Source organism: Meleagris gallopavo, chromosome 4, assembly GCF_905368555.1.
Source record: "Meleagris gallopavo chromosome 4, MGAL_WU_HG_1.1, whole genome shotgun sequence".
Classification (NCBI taxonomy): Eukaryota; Metazoa; Chordata; class Aves; order Galliformes; family Phasianidae; genus Meleagris; species Meleagris gallopavo.
In genome coordinates, this window is record NC_139407.1 from 48,793,655 (window position 1) to 48,815,942 (window position 22,288).

The 22,288-nt window shown below is 42.4% G+C and overlaps 1 protein-coding gene across 5 annotated transcripts; it reads right to left on the bottom strand.

Moving 5' to 3' along the window:
* Window positions 1-4,399: 4,399 nt before the first annotated feature.
* RHOH (ras homolog family member H) lies at window positions 4,400-21,878 on the bottom strand. Of its 5 annotated transcripts, XM_010710267.4 has the most exons (3): window positions 21,588-21,878; window positions 20,567-20,669; window positions 4,400-7,794 (listed from the first exon to the last, which is right to left on the bottom strand). In XM_010710267.4, exon 3 carries the CDS (start codon window positions 7,570-7,572, stop codon window positions 6,997-6,999), a length of 576 nt encoding a protein of 191 aa, XP_010708569.1. In that variant the 5' UTR covers window positions 7,573-7,794; window positions 20,567-20,669; window positions 21,588-21,878; the 3' UTR covers window positions 4,400-6,996. The 5 variants fall into 5 exon arrangements, with proteins under 5 accessions (XP_010708569.1, XP_010708568.1, XP_010708570.1 ...); XM_010710266.4 differs by lacking the exon at window positions 20,567-20,669; XM_010710268.4 differs by lacking the exons at window positions 20,567-20,669; window positions 21,588-21,878 and adding an exon at window positions 14,222-14,425.
* Between the last annotated feature and the right edge of the window lie 410 nt (window positions 21,879-22,288).

A 22,288-nucleotide genomic window follows, 5' to 3' on the forward strand; every position in this document is an offset into this window, starting at 1 on the left:
TCATCTCCTGACTGCTTTCCCCAGTCTTGCTAAATCTACATCTTTGTTCGGGTTGCGTTCAATCACTCCTGTTGACCCATAAGGGGAACCAAAGCATTTTCAAGGTGATGAGACTCTGGTAAGAGCTTACCAGTTAGCCATTAACTCCCTTCTGTAAGACTGTCCCTGTAAGTCCTTTAAGATCAACCTAGCCCAGAGCCCAGCCTTCAGCAGCAGCCACTATAGGAATGGAAAGTAGGGATAAGTATCAGTGACCTTCCCTCTGTTTTATGCTCCCAATGCTTAGTACAGTCTGATTTTTTAATACAACAGTGATGAATGAGATGATAGCTCAGCCCATTGCCTGTGCTTTATACAATTAAGAAGAACATTATGTTGACAGAGGTGACTATGATCTGGAAGCATAGTAAAGGGATCTGTGCACTGTAAATATTCTCCTTTCTCTTTTGGTCCTTTGTGCTTACCTCCTCCCAATGCCTGCAGTTAACTGAGGCACTACAGAGCCCCAGTCCTGTACAGCTGTGTCACTGATCTGTTCAGAGCAAGCCCTGCAGGTCAAAGCAATCACCAGAACCATTTCTCAGAAGGTGAACAAGGACTTGGTCAAGCTGATCCTGAACTAACCCTCAATTTAGGACAGCTGCACAAGCAGTCAGTTCAGATTTGCATTTCAAGTTACTTGTTCAAGCTTGCATGAGTTCAGTTGAAAGCTGGGTTAGATTAAAAACTTTCCAGTGACTGAACTGGATTTGGCCTGGCTTAATGGCAGAGGGGTTTCGTAGCAATTGCCTAATCCAGTGCCCTAACCATGAGCCGAAGCTGCAGCTCTGGTTTAGTTGGTCTACATCTCCATGATGGATCAGTTACCAGTACAAATTCCACCTACCATATTATAATTAAATATGTGTATATATTTTAAGATCCAGTTGAAATCCTAAGCCTGTCACTTATGAACTCTTGTGACCTCCAGCCCTTGCTGAGATGCTGTGTTGACACTGGCTTGTAAGCAACAGAACTAGTGCCATGGTGACAGTTAAATGAAAGCCAAGAAGTCAATTAGTATCTCATAGATAAAAGAAACAGTTTTTTTCAGGAAAAAAGAAAAAAGAAAATTCAGCAGTCACTTGTTTGTTACCAGAGTATTGCAGTGTAAGAGACACAGCTCTCTCCAGTTGCTCCTACATAATGAATGCACCTGAGAAGCTGACAAGCATCCTCCCCTGACTGAAACACAGCTGAGAGGAGGCAAAGTTGGTGAGGAACTCAGAGCAGCACTGCCTGCATCTCATTCCAAAACCTCAGCGCTTTTGGTACAGAAATGGCAGTGGAGTTTTGGGGACACAGCCTCAGACATGGGGGGGACAGAACGCCTCGGCCTGGTGAGAGCCCTCCTGTAAGCTGGTGTCCAGGAGCAGCTGCCCTGCTCTGTGGAACCAGGGCAGCAGGCAGGCTGCAGGCTTCTAAAGGCAAGCGAGCAGCTTGTGCTGCATGGAGGCATCAGCCGTTGTTTCCTTCCCCCTTCCCAGAGACAGAAACAACCACTGACATGCATGTGCCTGTGCCCTCCTGCTCCACCCCAACATGAATCACACTGACTTCTGCCTAGGGTGAGAGAAACATCAGCCAGAACCCTGCTGAGCCTCACAGAGGCTTTGTGGGAGGTGTAAGGCATCGCTCACTCACTTGCTTTTTCATGACTACAAAGGCAGCAACAACTCCAATTTTTTACTAATTACTAACTTAGGGCTCTGCCAGAAAGGGATGTGCCATGGAAAAGAAGGGATTTGGGCCAGGGCCACCTCCCTCCTACGGCTGCCCCACAGTGATGCTGCTCATCCACAATCCTTGGGCCCCAGGCAGCATGACCACACTGGCTGCCACAGCTGCAGTAAGTGCTTATAGCAACATCAGCACCCAAATGTGCAGAAGGGCTGTTCACAGAATCATAGAACTGTTTGGTTTGGAAGGGATCTCACAGCCCACCCAGCTCCATGGCCATGGACAGGGTTGCCACCCACTGGATGGGCCCCATCCAACCCGGCCTTGAAGGCCTCCAGGGTCGTCTTCTCCTGTGTGTCACTATGAGCACCACTGCTCAGAGCACAGTAGGAGGGATGTGCAGGAGTTCACCTGGAGCAGGCACATGGTGATAGCTCATCGGGACTTTTTGCACTTCCAGCTGTGAAGGAGAGCTCTAAGAGGCAACACGTTTCCTCACACCCAGAGGCAAAAGTTCACGGCAGCTGCTTCGGAGCACTTTCTATCAAGGGCGTTCAGCTGACCCAGTTGTGCCTATAGCTGTTATTTTTTCATAGACTGAACTGACTTAATTAAGTCAAAGTAGTTAACTTGCTCACAAAGGCAGGAATGGACGGGCCATTGTGATCTTGTGAAATGGAGCTTTTTATCCTTTGTCTGCTAACTGAGTCCTGTGTCAGAGAGGCATTAGGAGAAAGTGCTAGGAGACATGAATTGCCCCCATTTATTTGAAATTATTGTAATGGCTGTATTCACTTGAATGCAGTGGTAATATAGGAAAGGCTGAGATGTCAGAGTGCTGACATTTCTTTTTTCTTCATGGCTGAACCCCGTGGTGATTGATTTCATCATGGTACCACGTATAAGAAGACTGCGTTAAATGCATTTTCCTTAGGAACACGAGCATTGGCCAGTGTGTGGTCAGACACCTGAGCAACTGCGGAGTACACACAACAGTTACACAACTACTTGCAAAGTATTAACTGCACATATTGGTCTGCCAAACAACAGCAATTATGTCTGCCAAACTTGAATAATGTCCCATACAATTTTTTGAGGGGTGAATCTGAAACATTTCTATGACTTATTCTTAGAAAATACTATATGCTGTATATCAAGTAAGTCCAAAAAGGCTGTGAAATCTGATTTAAGATAATGTAAGATGCGCTCATCACGTTTCGCAAGACAATAGTTTCCAGTTTTAATCGCAGGTGCACATCTATTCAACATTTTATCCAGCTTGCAGAATTCATCAAAAAAATTAGTGACTGAAATTGATTTTTTCTGTCAAAATGACAATTCAAATAATGACAAAAATCATTGTGTTGTTTCAAATATTTCTCTCTTTTTTTTTTTTTTTTTCCCCTTTCAAGCTAAACCAAGTTTAAAACCAAAGTTAAACCAAAATGATTTTCGTGACAAAGTAATAAAGTGAAAGGTTTGAAAAAACAGAAAGGGAACATGTGGGCAAGGTTCCTCCTGTTAGCTGAACTTGTTCAGCCCAACTGACACCAGGTGGTGCCTCTTTTCGGAAGCTCAACATTTTTGCCCAGCTGTCATCTGAATGTGTTTTGAATATTGGAGTTTGGATTTTTACCACAGAGCTGAACCCAGTGACCTCGTTCCCCAAGAGACACCAGCTAAACAATACCAATATGGTTCTAGGGCAGCATAAGCTGTCTGTCACTGTCTCCACTTGTCATCCATGCTGTGTGCTCACCTCAGTGAGCCATTGAGAGGAGAGGAGAGGAGAGGAGAGGAGAGGAGAGGAGAGGAGAGGAGAGGAGAGGAGAGGAGAGGAGGAGGAGAGGAGAGGAGAGGAGAGGAGAAGACATGGAAGGAGAGGAGAGGAGAGGAGAGGAGAGGAGAGGAGAGGAGAGGAGAGGAGAGGAGAGGAGAGGAGAGGAGAGGAGAGGAGAGGAGAGGAGAGGAGAGGAGAGGAGAGGAGAGGAGAGGAGAGGAGAGGAACTTTCTATCAGTGTCCAAAGTATTCAGACTTCACTCTTGCAACACATTTTGAGCATGTCAGTTACACAGCCCAGAGAAAACCACATAATTACAGACACGAAAATAGCGTGTCTAACTGTTCCTGATGAAAAGTGCCTTTTAGCTTTGAGAGCCTGAAAATAAGCAGGCTGTGAAAACTGGAAGCAGTTTTTTCTCACATAGCACCAACCTCCCACCCCTTGCTTTATCTTCTCCCTGATCTGATTTCACCAAGCCAGTGCTCAGTGCGCTCAGTCCTGCATGGGCTCCACGACACACAATGAAGAGTACAGCAAGCCTGCATGGCCCAAACTGTCAGCTTGTGCATCTCAGGGAAGCCATTTTGCTTCAGCAAGTTGCAAGCAAACCTTCAGTTCATCATTTTGTAATTTATCATTACAAGTCTTGTGAAGCAAATACAGACAAAATGAGGTTTTCAGTTACAGTGTGAATATTTTCATCCAGCTTCTTCTGAAGCAACTACTCTCCAGAGCTTTCTTGTCCCTAAATCCCAGCATCTCACAGCAGATACCACAGCAGGGCATCCTAGCCTAGCAGTCACTGTTCTTTAACACATAAAAACAGCAACATTACCTGTCATAAAGAAAGCTTATCCCACAAAGAGGGAAAAAAAAAAAAAAAAAAGCAATAGGACTTGCTGGCAAAAAATGTTCCACTTTAATAAAACCAGATATTAAATCAGTGAGGTGGAGACCATAATAAAAATGCCTATAAATGTAACAGACTTTAAGACTGCCAGTGCAAAATTTTGCATGTGATCTTTAATGTTCAAACAGTAACAATGGCTACTTTTAAATTAGGGGATGCAAGAAACAACACTTTCATTGACAACACATTACAAGAGTTGGGATATTGGAACTTACTTTTTCCTAAAGCCAAAAGATTTTTAACTGAGGAATGAAAATACCTAACATCTGTGTAGCTCCATGTAAGTATCAGGAAGCTCAGGTTCTTTTACAAATATGTCAGTTTTAGTGTTCGAGGGGGCTAGGGATTTCCAGTGTACACCAGAAGTTTTACAAAGGGAAAGAGAGAATGTAAAGAGAAGAGTGCAGGGGAAATGTATGCTCAGGTGCAGAAGCTTGTGAGGATTTGAAGCTGATAATAAAACCTTACACATGAAACCGGCATGTTTTTATGACCTCGCTTGGAATAAGGCTGATGAGTGGTAAATATTCACCAGCCTGGGAGTTTTGGGGATTGCTGCAATAACAAGTGTCCCATGCGCTACTGCTGCTCGAGGTGCCCATAATTCTGTTACTTGTTCACCTGCATCACAAGTGAGACCATCCCTAGGATTCATGGGAGGAGAATTGTTCCATTTGGAATTTCTCCTCATGAAGAAGCTCAGATGTAGAACAGAGCACAGTTGGAGATGGGCATCCAACTGATATTTCTGGTATAAACTATCAGTAGGTTAGATCTGAGCTATAAATTATATGTTCAGTAGGATAACTCCCAAAGTCCCACCTTGGATTTGAATCAGACAAGCTTTTGCATCAATTCCAGTTGGAATGCATGAGTCAGGCTTAGTCAGAACAGACACAGATAATTCTCTTGGGATCCTCATGGAGATAGAATCATCCTAATATTTTGTGCAACACCTTCCATGGCAGCATGCTATAAGCCTCAGTTCTGAGCTCACTGAAGGGTGGGGAGGGCAGCAGAAACCTTGGGGTGAGACCGGTCTGCAAGATCTGAGGGATGGTGTGGGGCAGAGGGTTCGGCACAGATAACCTCAGGAGTGGGGCCACCACAGCTCACAGGGAATGCACAGTGTGGTGTGTGTTGACCCCTCTCTGTCTTCCAGCAGTATGCACTTACACATCTAGAGGTGCCGCTTCTTTAGCCTGCCTCTGTGCAGAAGGGTAACTTGGCCCAAGCAGGTATGTCAGAACTTGATGCTCAGACTTGCCAAGCTCCCTAGGGCACAACGCCTGCTAGTCTTTGTTTTATAGAATTCAGCCTGTTATGCTTAGCATGCAAACTAAAAAAAAAAAATGTATTATTTAGCCTTTGTAAATATGCACATTCAACACTGCCATGTACTTAATTTTTTTACTGTAGTAGAATCATGGATTCATAGAATACCTCAAGTTGGAAGAGACCCATAAGGATCATCAAGTCCAACTCCTGACTCCACACAGGATGACTCAAAAATTAGATAGTCTGAGAGCATTGTCCAGACATTTCTTGCACTCCAGCAAGATACTTGTTTCATGAAAACCACTGTTTATAATCAAAATGTGCTAAAAATATGTGAGAATTTTAGTGCTCATGGAAAAAAAAAATACCTTTCATCCCTAGAGAATGGAGTCTTTTGCCTCCAGAATTATGGCAGGGAGATGAGAAGTGATGATAGCACAGATTTGTCTCTACCACCCTACCCACATGGTTAGCCTTGACTACAAGCCAGCCCTTCTGGGGTTGTAACTAGGTCAAGTCTAGGAAGAGTCAGGTTAAGTTCCTCCTGCTTCAGCACATCTCTGACTACATTGTTGCAGTGGTCTCCATTTTCCCAGGAACAGGAATAGGGTAAGAAAATAAATCTCACAAAGCCAACTATCAAATGTCACTACATTTTGATCACTCCTATGCTGGACACAGTGTGTTTGATCACTGTTGGGCGGTAACTTGGGCATGTGTAAGAAGTGCTAGGCTTACCTGCAGGCCATTTATTATATGGATAGAATTATTTGCATCAGTGGTTAGATAGAAATATGAAAACAAATTGTAAGGATTTTACAACAACATATACAAGAATCTTTTAAATAGATACACGGTGGTGAGATTTTATACATTAGGTTCTTAGAGTAAAAAAAAAAACAAACACATGGACAGGTATGTCAAGAGGGGAGGTTGATCCAGATGAAGTTTGTCATGAAATAAATGCAGACAAACCAACAGCTGAGGAACACTGATAACAAAATCTGCACAACTATGATCTGTAAATCTCCAGGCTGGGTCTGCTTCAGTCCAGGATGGCAAATTACAAACACAGGGTTGTGAACAAAGGCCCCTGCCTGCATCTGTCATTTTTAAAGATAGTGCCCATGTGTGTTGGGTAGGCGAACAGAACCAACAGAGTGCACATCTGTTTTACTGGGGCCACCTGCACCACGGTCCTGACAGGAGTCTGCCTGTCTTTGATTCGCTCCCATTATCTCTGCCGCAGCATCTTTGTGCAAAAGCAGAAACAACGAACATAGGCAAAACCACTGCTGACAGTCCTCAGAAGATCTTGCACTCGTTAATGGAGAAGAGTTTCCGCCTGTTCTGCCTCTTGGCTTGATTGACTGCTGTCCGCACAGCATACTCAAACACCTGCTGCACACCGCGGTTGCTGAGGGCTGAGCACTCCAAGTAGCCTTTGGCTCGCACATCCTGGGCGAGCCGCTTGCCGTCCATCGAGCTGATGCAGGAGGAGCGGTAGGGCCCCGATTCACGCTGGTCGGTCTGCGTGGCCACTACCAAAACCGGGATGCGGGGCAGATGGTTGCGGATCTCGCCAATCCATTTGCTCCTCAGGTTTAGAAAGGAGTTGTGGTTTGCCACGGAGTAGCACATTAACACCACATCTGCCTGTTGGTAGGAGAGGGGGCGAATGCCTTTGAAGGCATCGCTTCCAGATGTGTCCCATAGGCCTAGGCTAATCTGTACGCCATCCATGAAGACATCCACTCCAGTGTTCTCATACACAGTGGGTCTGTAGTTGTCTGGAAAAGTGTCAGAGATGAAACGTACCAAGAGAGATGTTTTTCCCACTGCAGAGTCTCCCACCAGCACGCACTTGATAGAATCCAACATTTTATTTAAGACCAGGACCAAGAACACCGTCCCGGTGTGGCAGAAGCAGGATGCAGAGAGATCTCAGGGGCTGTCTAGATAACTTCCATTTGGGGAGAAGCTGTTCCAAATGTCTTTACTTCTGAAGACTTGATTCTGCCACTTGAGTCTAAAATCCCCTTCTCTCCCACGCAGCTCTGCAGTGCTGTTGTATTTAATTCTTCAGTGAGTCAAATGATGTTCCTGAAAGAGGAAAAATAAAATGTCACATTTGTAACCCACAGAGAACAGATTGTTCTTCGTCAGGACAAACTTTTCTGGTCAAATTTTTGGACAGCCATGGGAAGTACCTCACACAGAGGATGCTGAATCTTGCCATTCCCTCCCAGCTGGCGGTGTGTGCAACAGCCATTCACGTAAATAACTTTCTTGCTGCTCCACAGGGGCTAGCAGTCTTATCACCTCTGCCATTCTGCACAAAGACCAGCTGTTTTTTCCCCCCTAATTGTCTAAAGAACTGATGAAATAATGTTCACTTTGGTGTAACTGTTCCTGATCTGCTTTCAGTGAGACATTTTCTGCCTCTGACTTTAACAAAGGCTGCCAAAATCCTGAATCCTTCTTAATCAGTCAGTATAGATTCCTTTGAAAACATACTCTTGTTCTCTAGAAGTAGCCACGAGAAAAAAATCACTTCATGAACTGATTAGACAGTTTAAGCTATTCTGTAACGAGCAGTAATGCCAAACTGCTTGTGACAACAAGGAAGCAAAGCCTTCAGATGTGACTGGCACGAACCTGAACAGTTTTCAAAAGCAATGTAGGATTCGCAGCAAAAATACAAAAAGAGTTCCAAATGTTTCTTACAAATCAATTCCAACAAGCAAGAAGAATAAGCCAAAGAAAATCACACCAGTAATGCTGGCCTAGTCAGGCAATTTTATCAGAAGGGGATGCGGCTGCCCTAACATTTATTTAGTCTGTTGTAAAACTGAACTGAGAGTACCTATGCAATTGGTACGTATGGAATTGCTTTTGAGCTACTGCCAGCATTCAGTCAAATTTTCTTACTTTGAAAGTATTCGTCTCTTTCCCACTGGCTATGTGCAAGATTCATCAATCACGTATGGCTGCATAAAAATGCTACAAAAGTCACCAACTACAAAACCAAATGAAAATAAGCTCTGCAAAGTGGTTAAAACTGTTTAAAAATATCACTGGCTAATGACCTGTATATGTTACACAGATAACTTATTTCTGTCTCCTTCACATATGAGAAGAGAAGCCTCACCATGAGGTTACTTGCTCAGAAATGAACGATGGCCACAAAAAGTACATACTGGATATTACAGTAACACTTTCACTACACTAACTCCACCACCACCCCACATTTCTAGGACACTCAAAGCTTTGGCTTATCTCACAGAGGAAAAAAGAAAAAAAAAAAAAACAGGAAAAGAAAAGCAGTAGGTGAGTCTAGAGAGAACATTTTTACAAGCATTGCCAACCGCTGCTGGCAACTTCCCTCCTTCCATTTTGCAACAAGGCATCCTCCTACCTCCTCACCTACCTCCTCTCATGCTGCCAGCATGCCTGCATTTCTCCCACCCCACACATCAGCTGGAGGAAGATGTGCCAGAGCTCAGATGGGGCATGTTGCTTTATAGCAGCGGCACCGGGGCTATGGGGCAGGTTTGTGCTTCCCCGAGTGACGGGTGTTTGCAGGAGCCACTGCCACAGACGTCACTTCCTGGTTGCTGTGCTCACCATCGCGGCCACTTCTAGGAAGTGGGATGGAGGCCGAGACTGGCACTGCTGCCTGCCGGGAACTGACTGGGCTGCTCTGCCAGATCAAGTGCTGGTGGCACCAGCTGGACGCTCAGCTTTAAGGCTTCAGTAGGGATAACTTTACTGTTACTCCTTTGTTCCCCAAACAAGCACGCAAGGGAATGAAACAAGATATTTGCAAGAGGTAACTTTGAACATTCAAAAAGCAGGCACAGGATACGTGGTATAATTACTTAAGTGCATCATTGTCTTTCCTTCAAGGTATTCTACTTCAATATCGTGTCAGCAGTACAGTTTTAAAACACCACTGTTCACCACAAGCCAGTAGCGCATGATTCAGACCAAAGTGTGTGCTCCCAGAAATACAGCGCATACCAGGTCTTTTCCTCAGAACAAACATTTCCTAATGTAAGAACTCTTAAACATCTTTAGTTTCACTATTTTGAGTATATTTGAATGTGGGGAAAAATTAGAATGCCCAAGCACAACTTCTGCTATTTCACAAACACCAAAGCAGAGAAAGATGGATAAAAGAACTGTTGAGCTATACAGCTTGGTGATAACCAGGTCTAATTTTACTGGCAGTTTTACAAAGAAAATATACAAATGGTTAAAGCCCAGAAAAGGCTAGTCAGCACACAGTAATAAAGGACAAAGTAGTCCAATGTAGACAATGCAGAGACATTTAAAGCAAATAGAATCACAGAATATCCTAAGTTGGAAGGGATCAGTAAGGATATAATTCACTGATGAATTGCACACAACTGGGCCCATGTTCTGGTCCCAGGGACAAATTGGAGTCAGTCCTGATCCTTTCTTTGCAGCCAGCTGGAGTTCACATGCTATCATGTATAGCAGGGATTATGTAAGTGCATACTGGAGAGGTGTGTTAAAGCACACGTGTAGCCTGTCATTGACGTGGCCTCAGGATAGGAGAAGTAGTAATGTATTAAAATGATTACATAAACTCATCTTAATTAATGGAAAAACCTTTAGATGAAATATCAATAAAAAACAATGTCCTTTAAAGGACAGGCCAGTACAGGGCACCTCTACCCATCAGTATACAGACGGTTGTGTAAATATTTGCAAAAGCTTTGGTTCCCTTCTCTAATACTATGTTACAGTCTTGGTCTGACACTACACCAGTTAAAATCTTGCCTTGCCTGCACAAAAGCTTGGAATCACATGTGGCTGAGTTTCAGCTGCTAAAGGATTTCTTTCCAACAATTTGTTTCCCTAATTTTACTAATTCTATCAAATCCATTTTGTATCTGGAATTCCGGATATAAACATGTTACTTATTTTTACACTATTTTGGCTATATTTTCCCCCACTTGTAAAAACAACAAAATGTTTAACAAAATTTAACAAAATTTACATAACACGGTGAAGGTTCTTATGATATTATTAAGCATAAGAATATATATCTCATTCTGATGCAGTCATTAAAAAAAGGGACCGAATCAAAGTTTATCAGCTGAACCAAATGGGATTTTCATTTATGCCAGGACAGTTTCTGGCATCTTCTGTAAGGTAACTGTGAGTGTGGCTCAATGTGGTGAAACATCTGCAGGGGATGGACAGTATCTTGTGATGGGAGAAAAGAAGGGTTGGGAAGTCCTGATTTTAAACCCTGTCTTGTATATTCATTGTGCAGCTTCACGTAGACATGGATTCAGAAGAGATTAGTTCATATATAAACAAAACCATGTAGGCAAAACAACAGGCTTTTTAGACATTACCCTGATCTGGCAGTCACAAAATGCTTCAGAGATCTAAGGCAATTAACATGCTAACTATTATTGTCCTTATCCGGTTCCTACCACAATTATACCTTACTGCACTTCCTGTTGATATCAGGATAAGAGCAGGCTAATTTTTCAGCTTGAGCACTGTGTACAGTAGCTCCTGAAGAGAACTGATGCTGAGAGGAAGCAAAAACATTTGTACTAATTAAAAAAAAAAAAAGAAGTTGAAAACCCCTGGAGACTTCCAGTTTCTATGCAATGCTTGATTGCACATTGTCTTTGCCTGCACGCATTCCTCCTTAAGTCCCACCTCAAGCAGAGATGAGGTCTGCAAAGCAGTGTCTACAGCGTATTTCCACCAGTTGGTTATAATCACAGCTCATTCCAGCTGTGCTGCAGATGCATAAAAACTGTCATCATGTCTCTTATTTAGAGACCCTCAAGGACAGGAAGAAGATGTGGAGACTACTTTCACTGACCAGACAGCCCAGAGCTTTGTGCTTCCACCTCTACAAGTACACTGAGTGGGGTCTAAGAGCACCTCCTGTGAGCAGAAGGAGAAAGAGGAAGAAGAAGAAAGAGAAGGAGGAGGAGGGGGGCTGGCAGAAAATCAAGACAGGATAGAGAAGCCACTGCCTGGTTAGGGACAACACCCAGAAGATGCAGCACGGAGATTGATGCCTCCCTGACACTGTGGATTCAGTCTGCATTACCCACTAGATCACCGGGTCACCAATGTCATGCCACCCTGTTTTCAGCTCCATGAGCAAATCATACCCGCTCTGTTCAGATATTGTTGCCACAGCATGGGGCTCCTGACAACCTGTGCAATGACTGCAGTCTGTCTGGAGATTGCCTCTGGTCTGCAAGCAAATGGTCTCTAGCCGCCAAGTCTCCTGCCTCATAATCATTAACCTGCTGCTCTGACATTTGCTTTAGCTGCCTCTTGTTTTTTAATCCTATTTTAAGATTATTTTGATCTATCACACCAAGTAGCCCTGGTCTTGCTGGTCTTGGAAACTGCCTCCCTTTCTTTTCAGACTATGTCACCATTGCAGCCCATCCTGCCATTCAGTGGTGGTACTGTTGCCACTAAAGGGAATTGGCACTCAGGCTATACCTTTGCAAGGTGCTGCATCTTTTCCCCAAAATAATTCACCAAAAAAAAATCTGAATTCACTTTCCAAGCAAGGTATCGCAGGCTCCATCGTTATTTCCCAGCCCAAGAGCAAGATGGCAGGCTATTGGCCAGCTGCTTCAGCCCTCCAGTGTGTTTATGACAATCTCTCAATGTCTTTTGCTACTTTAAAGAATTGTGAGGATGCCTAGAAGCTTGTAGGAGAGCTTTTATACAGATATTTTAGCCCTAAATACAATCATATCTGCAATGGCTTCCTAAAGTTGGAAGTGCAAGCAACACCCATTGAACTCACATTTTCAAAATCAAGATGTCTTGCATTCTTAATTTTTTTTTTCCAGAATTAAATAAAATTGCAGTCATAACTACTTAGAAATTTTTCAATCATTACCTTATTCACAAAACTGAAAATCTGCTTCTCTTTTACAATTTGAGCACTTCATTTTGAAAAAAATGCAAAACTAAAGTTTAAAAAAAACCAACATTTCATTAAATTTGTAGAAAATGAATGGACACTTCCCTAGGAACTTCTAAGAAAATTACTGTTGGATGAATACAATGCCCAAAAATTTAAACCTCAGTTGTTTTTTTTGGCAGTTTTAACCACTGAAACTGAAGGAAAGGATTTATGATCAGATATTCAGTCGTCTTGCTAACTTTATTATTAGTAAGTGAGCACAAGTAGTCAGATTTAAAATAAAAACCCTCATTTTGAGACTGGGAAGTCTTGCTATAAAACAATGACAAATACATATCAGTGTTATTTGGAATGAGACAGGAATCCTAGTGAAGGGATGAAAGCTTTCCTCACAGGAGAATATACATAGATCACCCGCTCTGAAATCATTGCCTCCTTTTTCTTTCCATAAAACCATGGAAATTACAATAGATACAAAGACTACAATAATACTATTAGACTGAGCAAATTCTTGGCTACAAAACACTCTTTCTTAACATAGTCACCATCATTAGTCATGCACTTTCAATGCACTTTCACCGGTGATGAACAGGAACCAATATTCCATGCCTATAAAATTTGGTAACAGTAGGTGACCTACTGTTGCTACTGCTGAAACACACCAGCCACTGCCTCACTGTGCTCACATCCACTGTTTGGTCCCTATAAATGTTCAGCAACCGTCAGTGAATGTCAATGGGTACCATTTTTTCTGCATGAAGGGAATTCAGTGACACACCTTTGCTTCATATGCAATTCTACGTCGGACACCATTTTGTCAGAGTGCCCCTCCGCTGCTATCTGTAACGAAATATTGGTGGGAAGATCCAACCTCTACTGCCATATCACCAACATCCACCTCTGACATCGTGGGCCAAAACAATAAAATAGGAGGCACTGCCTTCAGAGCAGCCCTCATATATGTTTACACACATGCTTACATAGGTGTGTGATAGTACCATTATTTTTATATATACGTACTGGATAATGACAAACCTGAAAATCTATTCAATTTTTTATAGACGCTAAGAAAAACTATTCAACAATTCTTTTAATTAACCAATTAAATAACAGAAATATTTATTTATCTTCAAGAACACTTTATATGCGATTAATCACACTTTGATTCAGCTACTTATAAATTAAGCATGAACACAAATAATTAGAACCACTCTAAAAATTATCAACAAGACTTGTGTATTGATTCGAGTTCTTAAATTCAATAGAAGTCAATTCTGCAGCACTAAGTACCTGCTTCAAAATTCAAGCCGTGAGTCTAAAGCCATTCTTTGTCCATGTTCATGGCAGAGTAAACTACAGACTTACGGTATTCAAAGCCCTGGAGGACATTTTAAAAACGGACACATTTTCAGGATAAATTTTGCATCCTCTCCAAATACAACATGGGTAAGCCTGATGCAGGGAGTAAGGCCCTTCACAGAGAACTGGCCCATTTTCTGCTCTCAGCCTGGTCCAACAGCCTCCAAAGCCAGCAGCACATTGTGCCCAAAGTGTTGCATGTGACCTTGCACTTACCAAGTGTTTCCCATCTTCAAGATACAGGGTATGTCACTTTCTTTTCCCACTCTTCTCTGCAACAACATTTCTTTCCTGCTCTTAAGCAGTGAAGAAATCCTTCTCAAGTCTCAGCATACGCACAGCCTTAAATAGAACAACTACTGTGCAAATGTCACGTACGTATATGCTCGAGCACTGACATGCTCCAACCATCTGCCTGTCTATATCCCCTCAAAGGCTCTGCCTCTGTACACATACACACATATCTCTGTATATGCATTCACCGCCAACTACACCGCAGAACTACTTTTGTGTCCAGATGGGGATACAGACACACTTGCAGACGAGCACGGACGCAGCACTGTGCATTGACTACTCTACTACCAGACATCCCAAATGGCCCAATATCAGAATGGGCTTCAGTGGTAGAGCTCCACACACCCCTAACTAGCTGCATCGCAGCCAAACCGAAGGACTGGCGCTACAGGTGGTGCAGTATTTGATATCTGACTTCAATGAGAATACTCTGTGTGTAGAGTTATTCACAAGTGGAAAGGTTTGCAGCTTTGGGCCCCAAACCACTTCAAATTTTTCATGTCACATCCTCTTTTTAACACAGTTCACCTTTCTTGAAGTTTGAGGCAAATCAAAAGAACGCTCACAACATATTTTTGTAGATATTTTTACAGGTTTAACTCTTCAAAAAAAAAATTTTTTTTTTTTTTTTGAGTCTAAATGAGAAACACTCTTTTATTTCCAACCTCCAACAAAGATGTGCTCTCTTTCCAGCAAGCCTACCCGTTTCCCTGTTCCGTTTGACCCCCTGCAGGCACATGCATAATGTACACAAAGAATCCATTTTTCTTTCACACACGATTAATATCCATTACTTTCATATAAGCGTAATTTCTTGTAGAATAAAGCACTATCTGCTACCTGAATGCATGGAATGTATGTGCACATATATGGAAAATAAATCAAAATAAATCATATATTTTTAAAAGCATAAATATTGCAATAATTAGTCTATGCATATATGTACAAAAATTTGACATCCACAAATATATGTATGTATATATAGATATGTATGTATACATACACTGAAACTCATTCATTTGCAGAATTCTTTGCTGGTGATTGCTAAATGAAACATATTAAAATATTTCATCCTCATTTTAAAATCTACATGCAGATTTTGCATCAAACAATGGATACGTTACATTTTTTTTTAATTGAAATGTAATGGTCATGGTCTTCACATTACTTTATTTCTATGTATAGGTGTGCATATGTGTTTGTATCCACACAAGCAGCAATGACCACTCAGCTAGATCTGGAATTGCAATAGCATAGGCATATGACTGACTACATAAGGAAAGAAACACACATTCATACATCTTAAACAATTACTTTTTTACCGTACACACAGCCACTGCAGTTTTAGTTACATCAATATAACGACGATAAGTTGTTGTTAAGCAGATACATGAATTTACATTAAATCCCCAGATGTGCAGCATGGTGAAATGCTAGAACTAATGACCCGGCACCCCACAAACACACCTGTGTTCCCAGAGAAGAGGGCTCTCTCTCAGGCCCATGTCGAGCCTATAGCCGCAGAGGGCTGCCTGCAGTGTGGTTCGGCTCTGACCTGGGCAGCATCATACTCCTGTCCTTGCTTGCACAGCACCCAACCTTCTTGACCATGTTCTTTAAAAACGCTACCAAGTGATCAACATTAACAGTATAGCTAGCACTAATACAGAACAACATAGCTGACATGACGCCCTCCTCAATGTTGAAAAAAATTGGAAAATATTCATTCTGCTGTTTCTAATCTCCGTGGATCCCTCACAAGATTACCAAGGTTACTCTTAGATATCTATTTGGATGTAACTTTGCTCTGTGTTTATGAACCGTCTATCACAATAAGTAGGCTCTCATCCCCCATCTTCTTCCCTAAACCTGGGAGGTTCTCCATGTTCATTAAATAAAGCATTCACCAAAGTCTGATTTCAGTGAGAGGTAAAGGTGGAGAAGGAAAACATTAGAACAGGATTATCATGTTTGACAGAAGACTATTTTTGCATATTTTGTGATAAGAATAAAAAATGTTAAATCTATACGTGTTTTATGCAGCAAATTATAACTTGTCATTTGATGTAACAATTCCAAATAATGACTTCTTTCTAAGATGTGTAGTGGTTGGTTTTATTTTTTGCTTCAGGAAGAATGTCTCAGATCACTCACTGCATCTCACAGTTCTGTTTGTTCTCTTCTGATGAATGTAAACTGTGAGTTAACGAGCAAAGCCAGGGTAAGTAAGCAACAACAATTTGATTGGCTATTAATTTTATAACACTGAGAAACTGGCTGACAATTTTAGGTTTTCTCCTTAGAATACCCAGCAAGAAAAAGGGTTTAAAATCTATTTAAAATCTTCACATAGATTTCACCCAGAAGGAAACAGCCAAGCATCAAAATTCATTTTGAAATTTTGTGTATGTGTATGTCGATTAAAATGTACGTGCAAATGTAAAAAGGACTGACTCAGAAACAATGTCAGTCACAGTGCAAGTAGAAAGTGCAGTACAAAACATACAATTATCACAACCTTTCCCACTTTTGTTGATTTAAGGTCTTGTTTTATACATTAAAAAAGGCGTTGGCATCCATAGTCTAGCCCACAACTCAGTATTCCTGCCCTGCACCAGGCACAATAATAAAATCAGAGTTTATGTTATAGGTAGAAATTGTTGTTTTTGTGGGTGTTTTTTTTTGTTTTTGTTTTGTTTTGTTTTGTTTTGTTTTTTTTGGGGGGGGTTGCTACATAGCCTCCCCAGAATTCCTTAATTGCAGTAAACTAAATTAAACTCAATAAATGAGTAAGCTCCTTTCACTTTTCCACAAATCCAACACTTAATCTCATGTCACTTTTATATAAGAATAATAAAACTTAACACTGCAGACAGCAGCGAGTCATTTGGAATAGGTTAAGAGGAGAAAAGGCTCTACTCTACCACCAGAAATAATATATAAATCCTTCTCACTTAATCTTCAGTTCAGTGCTTTGAGAAGCTGCTTCAGATACTGAAAGCTGATGTCTATTTGGTTTAAAGATCGTGCAAATCCCCCTGCTATGGTAAACGTTAAGGAAGAGTTTCTCTTTTTCAGTGGGAAGCATAGAAAATGACATGCTACATTTTTCCTTGATTTTTACATACTTTGCATGAGAATCATCATGTGAAAAAAAATGAGAGAGATATTAGGAGAGCTACATTTGAACATTATGCAAACCTTTTCTGTGCTTTATTTTTGAATCCTGGGAGAATTGATTTAAACTCAGACATTTTACACATCAACTTTTCATCCAGAATTAATACTCCATTTGAAAGAGACGTGAAATTAAAACTAGCATTTAGACTAATGAGAACAAAAGAAATTACATGAGGGATTTTTAAGACATATGTTTTATAATATATTTTTGTGAGAAAATCATAAGCACGCCAAGGAGCCTAACAGATGCTCAAACGTATCGCTAATTCAATAACTGAATTCTAGAGAATTTACCAGTTTTTAAGCACAGTTACTCAGTTTTAAAAAGCATGTTGCAAATAAACTGTGTGTCCCCTGGCTCCTCTGGCATGTCTTTCAGCAAATACGGAAAGCTGGATGGAAAGATTTTGTATTTCAGTGACAGTGTGCACAGCAGATAATCAAACCAGCTAAACCATGTAGGGGTCTTGTTCTCACACAAGAGAAACAGAGTTATCTGTCGTTTGACTTAAACTAGGATAACCTGCAAAAGCAAATGCTTGGCACTCATGAGGAGAAGAGGTATCACCAGCTGGTCAGACATCCCCAAATGGGCTGGCTGTATCAGCTCTTGAGACTGCTATTCCGTGCTCGTGTGCGACAAATGGCATGGTACACTGTGCTCAACCACAGCCCTTCGTGCTGACTTCTGCTGGGCAAGGTGTTCGTACCCTTTCCGGCACATGTTGGGTCTTTCCTACGAGATATGTTACTGCAGCCCCTTTGGGGAAACCCCCGAGCCATAGCAGATGAACCTGTGGTTTCCAGCAAATTCCTACAGCTGGTAATTTCATCCAATAGATGCCAGTGTGCCAGGTCAACACCACTCTCATCGGTAAGAAATTTGCACTTTGTAGCATCTGAGAGAGAGGAGCAAATACAATTCCTTGCACAAAAGGCATCTTGGTTCTCCTGCAATGGGAGAAATATCAGCGCACAGCTACACTCCCAGCTGTCCTTCAGCCAGCCTCCAGCACTGCCTCCAGATCTGCAGCAACCGTCGCTCCACACTCCTCTAGCGCCCGTTCATCTTAGACCCAATACACCAAGGCTGCCTACTAGTGAATTCCACTGCTCACATCCACTGCTGCGTTGCAGAGGTTTTTCTGCCTCCCAGTGCTTCTCCTTCTACTGATATCAAAGCTTTGGAAAGGTGAGGAATGTTTTCCTCATTTCTTTACTGACATCAGAAATGAAGCACAGTAAAATTCTGCTAAACAGATTATGAAACCATGTTTGGTTTTGTGGAGAAGTGTTGCAGAGAAGACCACAGATTGTGTTGTTACACTGCTTTGCAGTATTTCTTATATTTATGTAATCTTGCGCAGGATTTGTGTATTGCTTTAATAGTGGGCTTAAGACAGCAGCAGCCAACTTCCATTCTAGACTACCACCACTTCTGTTATCCCAAGACTGAGCAGCTGTTAGCATTTTCTGTGTCATGGAAACGGTTAAAAACAGCTGAATTACTAAAATCACACACCGCTGGCCAGGGTGAGAACCTAATTTGGAAATGATGTTACACTATGCAGAGTTATGCCTGAAACTCAAGACTTTGAAACAGACGAGTTTCATGGTTATTCATTTTATTTCTTTCCAAACAAAGCTCAAAAGTATTATAAAAAAAATACTGTAATTTTTTCAGTGTATAAGCACTGCCAAATTGAATTAATCACTTGAACAATGCAGTCAATAATACCTGCCTGTTTCTTAATTAAAACTCACAGTAGACTCACAGTGCCAACATTTTACAAAGAAAATGGAAGCATTCAATTTAGAGAGATGTTCTTCAGTGAAAATCCTTTTCATTTACAGTTCTTAACCCAGCTGCTGCTATGTATCAGAATGGCACAGAAATAACAGGAAGAGAAACAGCAAACACTCATCTCTCTGCCTCAATGTCCTCCTAATGGGTTATGAGAAATAACATGGAGGAAAGGCCACAAGTTCTTCCGCTGATGCTGTACAGGATGGGCCAGTGGCTCAGCCTACAAGTCTGTCACCACAAACTGCTCATTTCCTGAGAGCTCTGAGTATACTGCAAAGAGCCCACTTCCACTGCTGAGGATCTGTATGGTTTGCTCCTAGCTGTGCTAAGAGATTGCCTCCTGATACCACTGGCAGCTGTGATCGGATGATGCAGGTTTAGTGCCAGCCGCTGCTGTTGGGTCCATGCAGCAGGCAGATGGCTTCTATTTCATCCTCAAACTGAGTAACAATCTGTTAAATCTCTGTGTGCGAACATTTGCTTGTGAAAACAGGTTACCAGGTGGGAAAAGTAACTTTAGTAATTTTCTATAAGTGAGGCCCCAGTTTCATGGTTTTATCATGCTGCATATTATAGGGACTATTCTCTGACAAAGCTGGCTGTGGGGGCACTGATCCTTTTCTACAGGCCCATCTTACACTGCTTTGGAATAGCAACATTCCCTTAACATGGGATTAAGTGTCAATAATTTACAGCCACTTTGTCCTGCTGATGGACTACAAATTTAGGTCTTGCTATATCTCAGAGTCAAGCCCATTTTTTCTGTTTTAATTCTTTGCTCTGGACCTTAGACAGCAAGCAGAGCTTACTTATAAAAACGCGTATTTTCTGTAAATATGACTGTTTTTCCTGGTTTCTGACACCTAATCTAGTACTTATATACCTGGGCATCACGCCCCACCAAGGCCCAGTCTCAGTGCAGCAGGAAGCAAGCAAATGCGGAGCTTTTTTACCCAGCAGAAGCTGCCAAAGGCCCAGACATGGTATGCTCATCAAGTCTGTGCCCACCTTTACCTGTGTGATACCTCTTCAGACCTGCATTTGAAAACTGATTTTATATCTAAAGTCAAGCGAGTATATTCGTATTGTCTTTTCTATTCAAATATTTGCAAACACCCATTGATCCAAATGGCGTGTTTTAGAGGTACCAAATACGAAGATGCATGGCACAATGCAAAATCCCACCATGTTCTGACAGCAGAGCAGAAAGGCACATACTGACACCGAACAAATGTTGGTAGATTTGCCTGATAACAACCAGATAATCCCACTTATCCTACCTTTCCCCCACAACTGTTTTCTTCGAGGTAAATCCTGTGCTCAAGCTGTCCTCCTACAGATGCCACAGCTCCGCTCCTGTCCCATTCACAGGTGGAAGCTCAGCTGAAAGAAGTGGGCAAGTCTTAAGCCAGGTTCAGATACTGCATGGGGCACTGTGCCAGAAAGCTGGTGCTGGCTCTGTATGCTCCCTCTTCATTCACCTGTGAGCAGGACGTAGAAATGTGTGTACACAGATCTGCACACAAGTGCACACTGCTCTCAAAAGTAATCCCACAGGGCACAGCCAGCTCAGAAGCAGCCAAGAAGCAGCTGTGGGGTGAGATGAAGACAGGCAGCTATGACTGCAGCCATGTGGACAGCAGCGCAGCCCTTCTTCCACTGCTGCGCTCAGTGGGCCAGCTGCTGGGGAACCAGAGCCAGTGATGGAGATCTCAGCAAATTAATGTACTTCCAATCTCACTTCAGTCCTAAGAATCTAAATTTCACCTTTCTCAGGTTCTCACAATGATACTTTCATCTAAATTTGCTCTGAAACTTTTAAGACAAGGCAGAATGTTTTCCTCATCACCACGGTGTGCTCCACAACTGAGGAAGGAAGACATACCTGGAGATAAAAACACTCATTGCTCCTGGCTTCATGCTCCTTACAGCAGCAATGGGGTCTGAATCAGGCCCACTATTTTCACGTTTTCTCTGTTTTTTTCATACATTAGTTAGCATTTCAAACAGTGGTATGGCATGGTCCATCGTGCCAGTTTTCCTCGTTTATACATGGCCTTTTTGTGCTGAAGTAGGAACAAACTCAGCAACAAACAGAAATCCCAAAGATAGATGGGGTGGGATGAGACCGGCACTTAACAGAGTATCACGGTGCTGGAGATGAAACAGATGGTATAAAGTAGAACCAATCACATAAATCCATTTCACAAATTTATTAATAAAAGTACATGCAAAGATATTGAATTTGATCCAGAATCCAAATTCAAATTATGACATTTAGAAGAAAGAGAAAGAACTTACCAGAGGCAGGAAGCAGAGCACGGCTGTTAAAATAGACGTTACGGAAGTCGGCTACTGGGAGCCAGGGCAGAGAGAAAACGAAGAGCAGAGACCTGTGTTCTTGGGTTTTCAGATGGACTTCTTTTTTTAGATTCAAAAAATTATATTACAAAGATAGAAGGGGGAAAAAAGCAAGCGGTAAGCAGGGACCACTGCACATACAGGCCACATTAGCCGGGGCTGGGCTGACAGAGAACGGTCCCAGAGGTGCTGTGACGAGGAGCAGCGCAGGGGTGAGGGTACGTCAGCTTCCTGGTGAGCTCCTCACTGCCTGTGTGGGTTTGGTTGCGGGCTGATGTGTGAGCGTCCTGCTGATGGGGGCTGGAGCAGCACGGCTGTGGCCTGCAGCATGCTTGCTCTTTGCAGGCTGCTCCAGGCACAGTACAGCCTAGCAAGCAGTGTACATCTAGCTGACCCTCTGCAAGCTGAGGGCAGGCACTTTCAGGTTGGCTGTAGGGCTTCGCCTGAATTCAGTGAGGATTGTCCCATACTGTATGTCAAAACAAGTACACTGACCAGCAGCAGCAGTGAGGGATTGCGGGCATGGAGAAACCTGCCCAGCACAGGCAGTTCGAGCAGGCCGGGCTCTCGTGGCATCCAGCATTCCTGCTACAGCACTCCAAGGAGAGTTTCAGGATTTCCAGTGCCTGGCCCACAGCCCA

Excerpts from the sequence above, each read along its gene's own strand:
- RHOH (XM_010710266.4), bottom strand. The coding sequence starts at position 7,572 with ATGTTGGATTCTATCAAGTGCGTGCTGGTGGGAGACTCTGCAGTGGGA.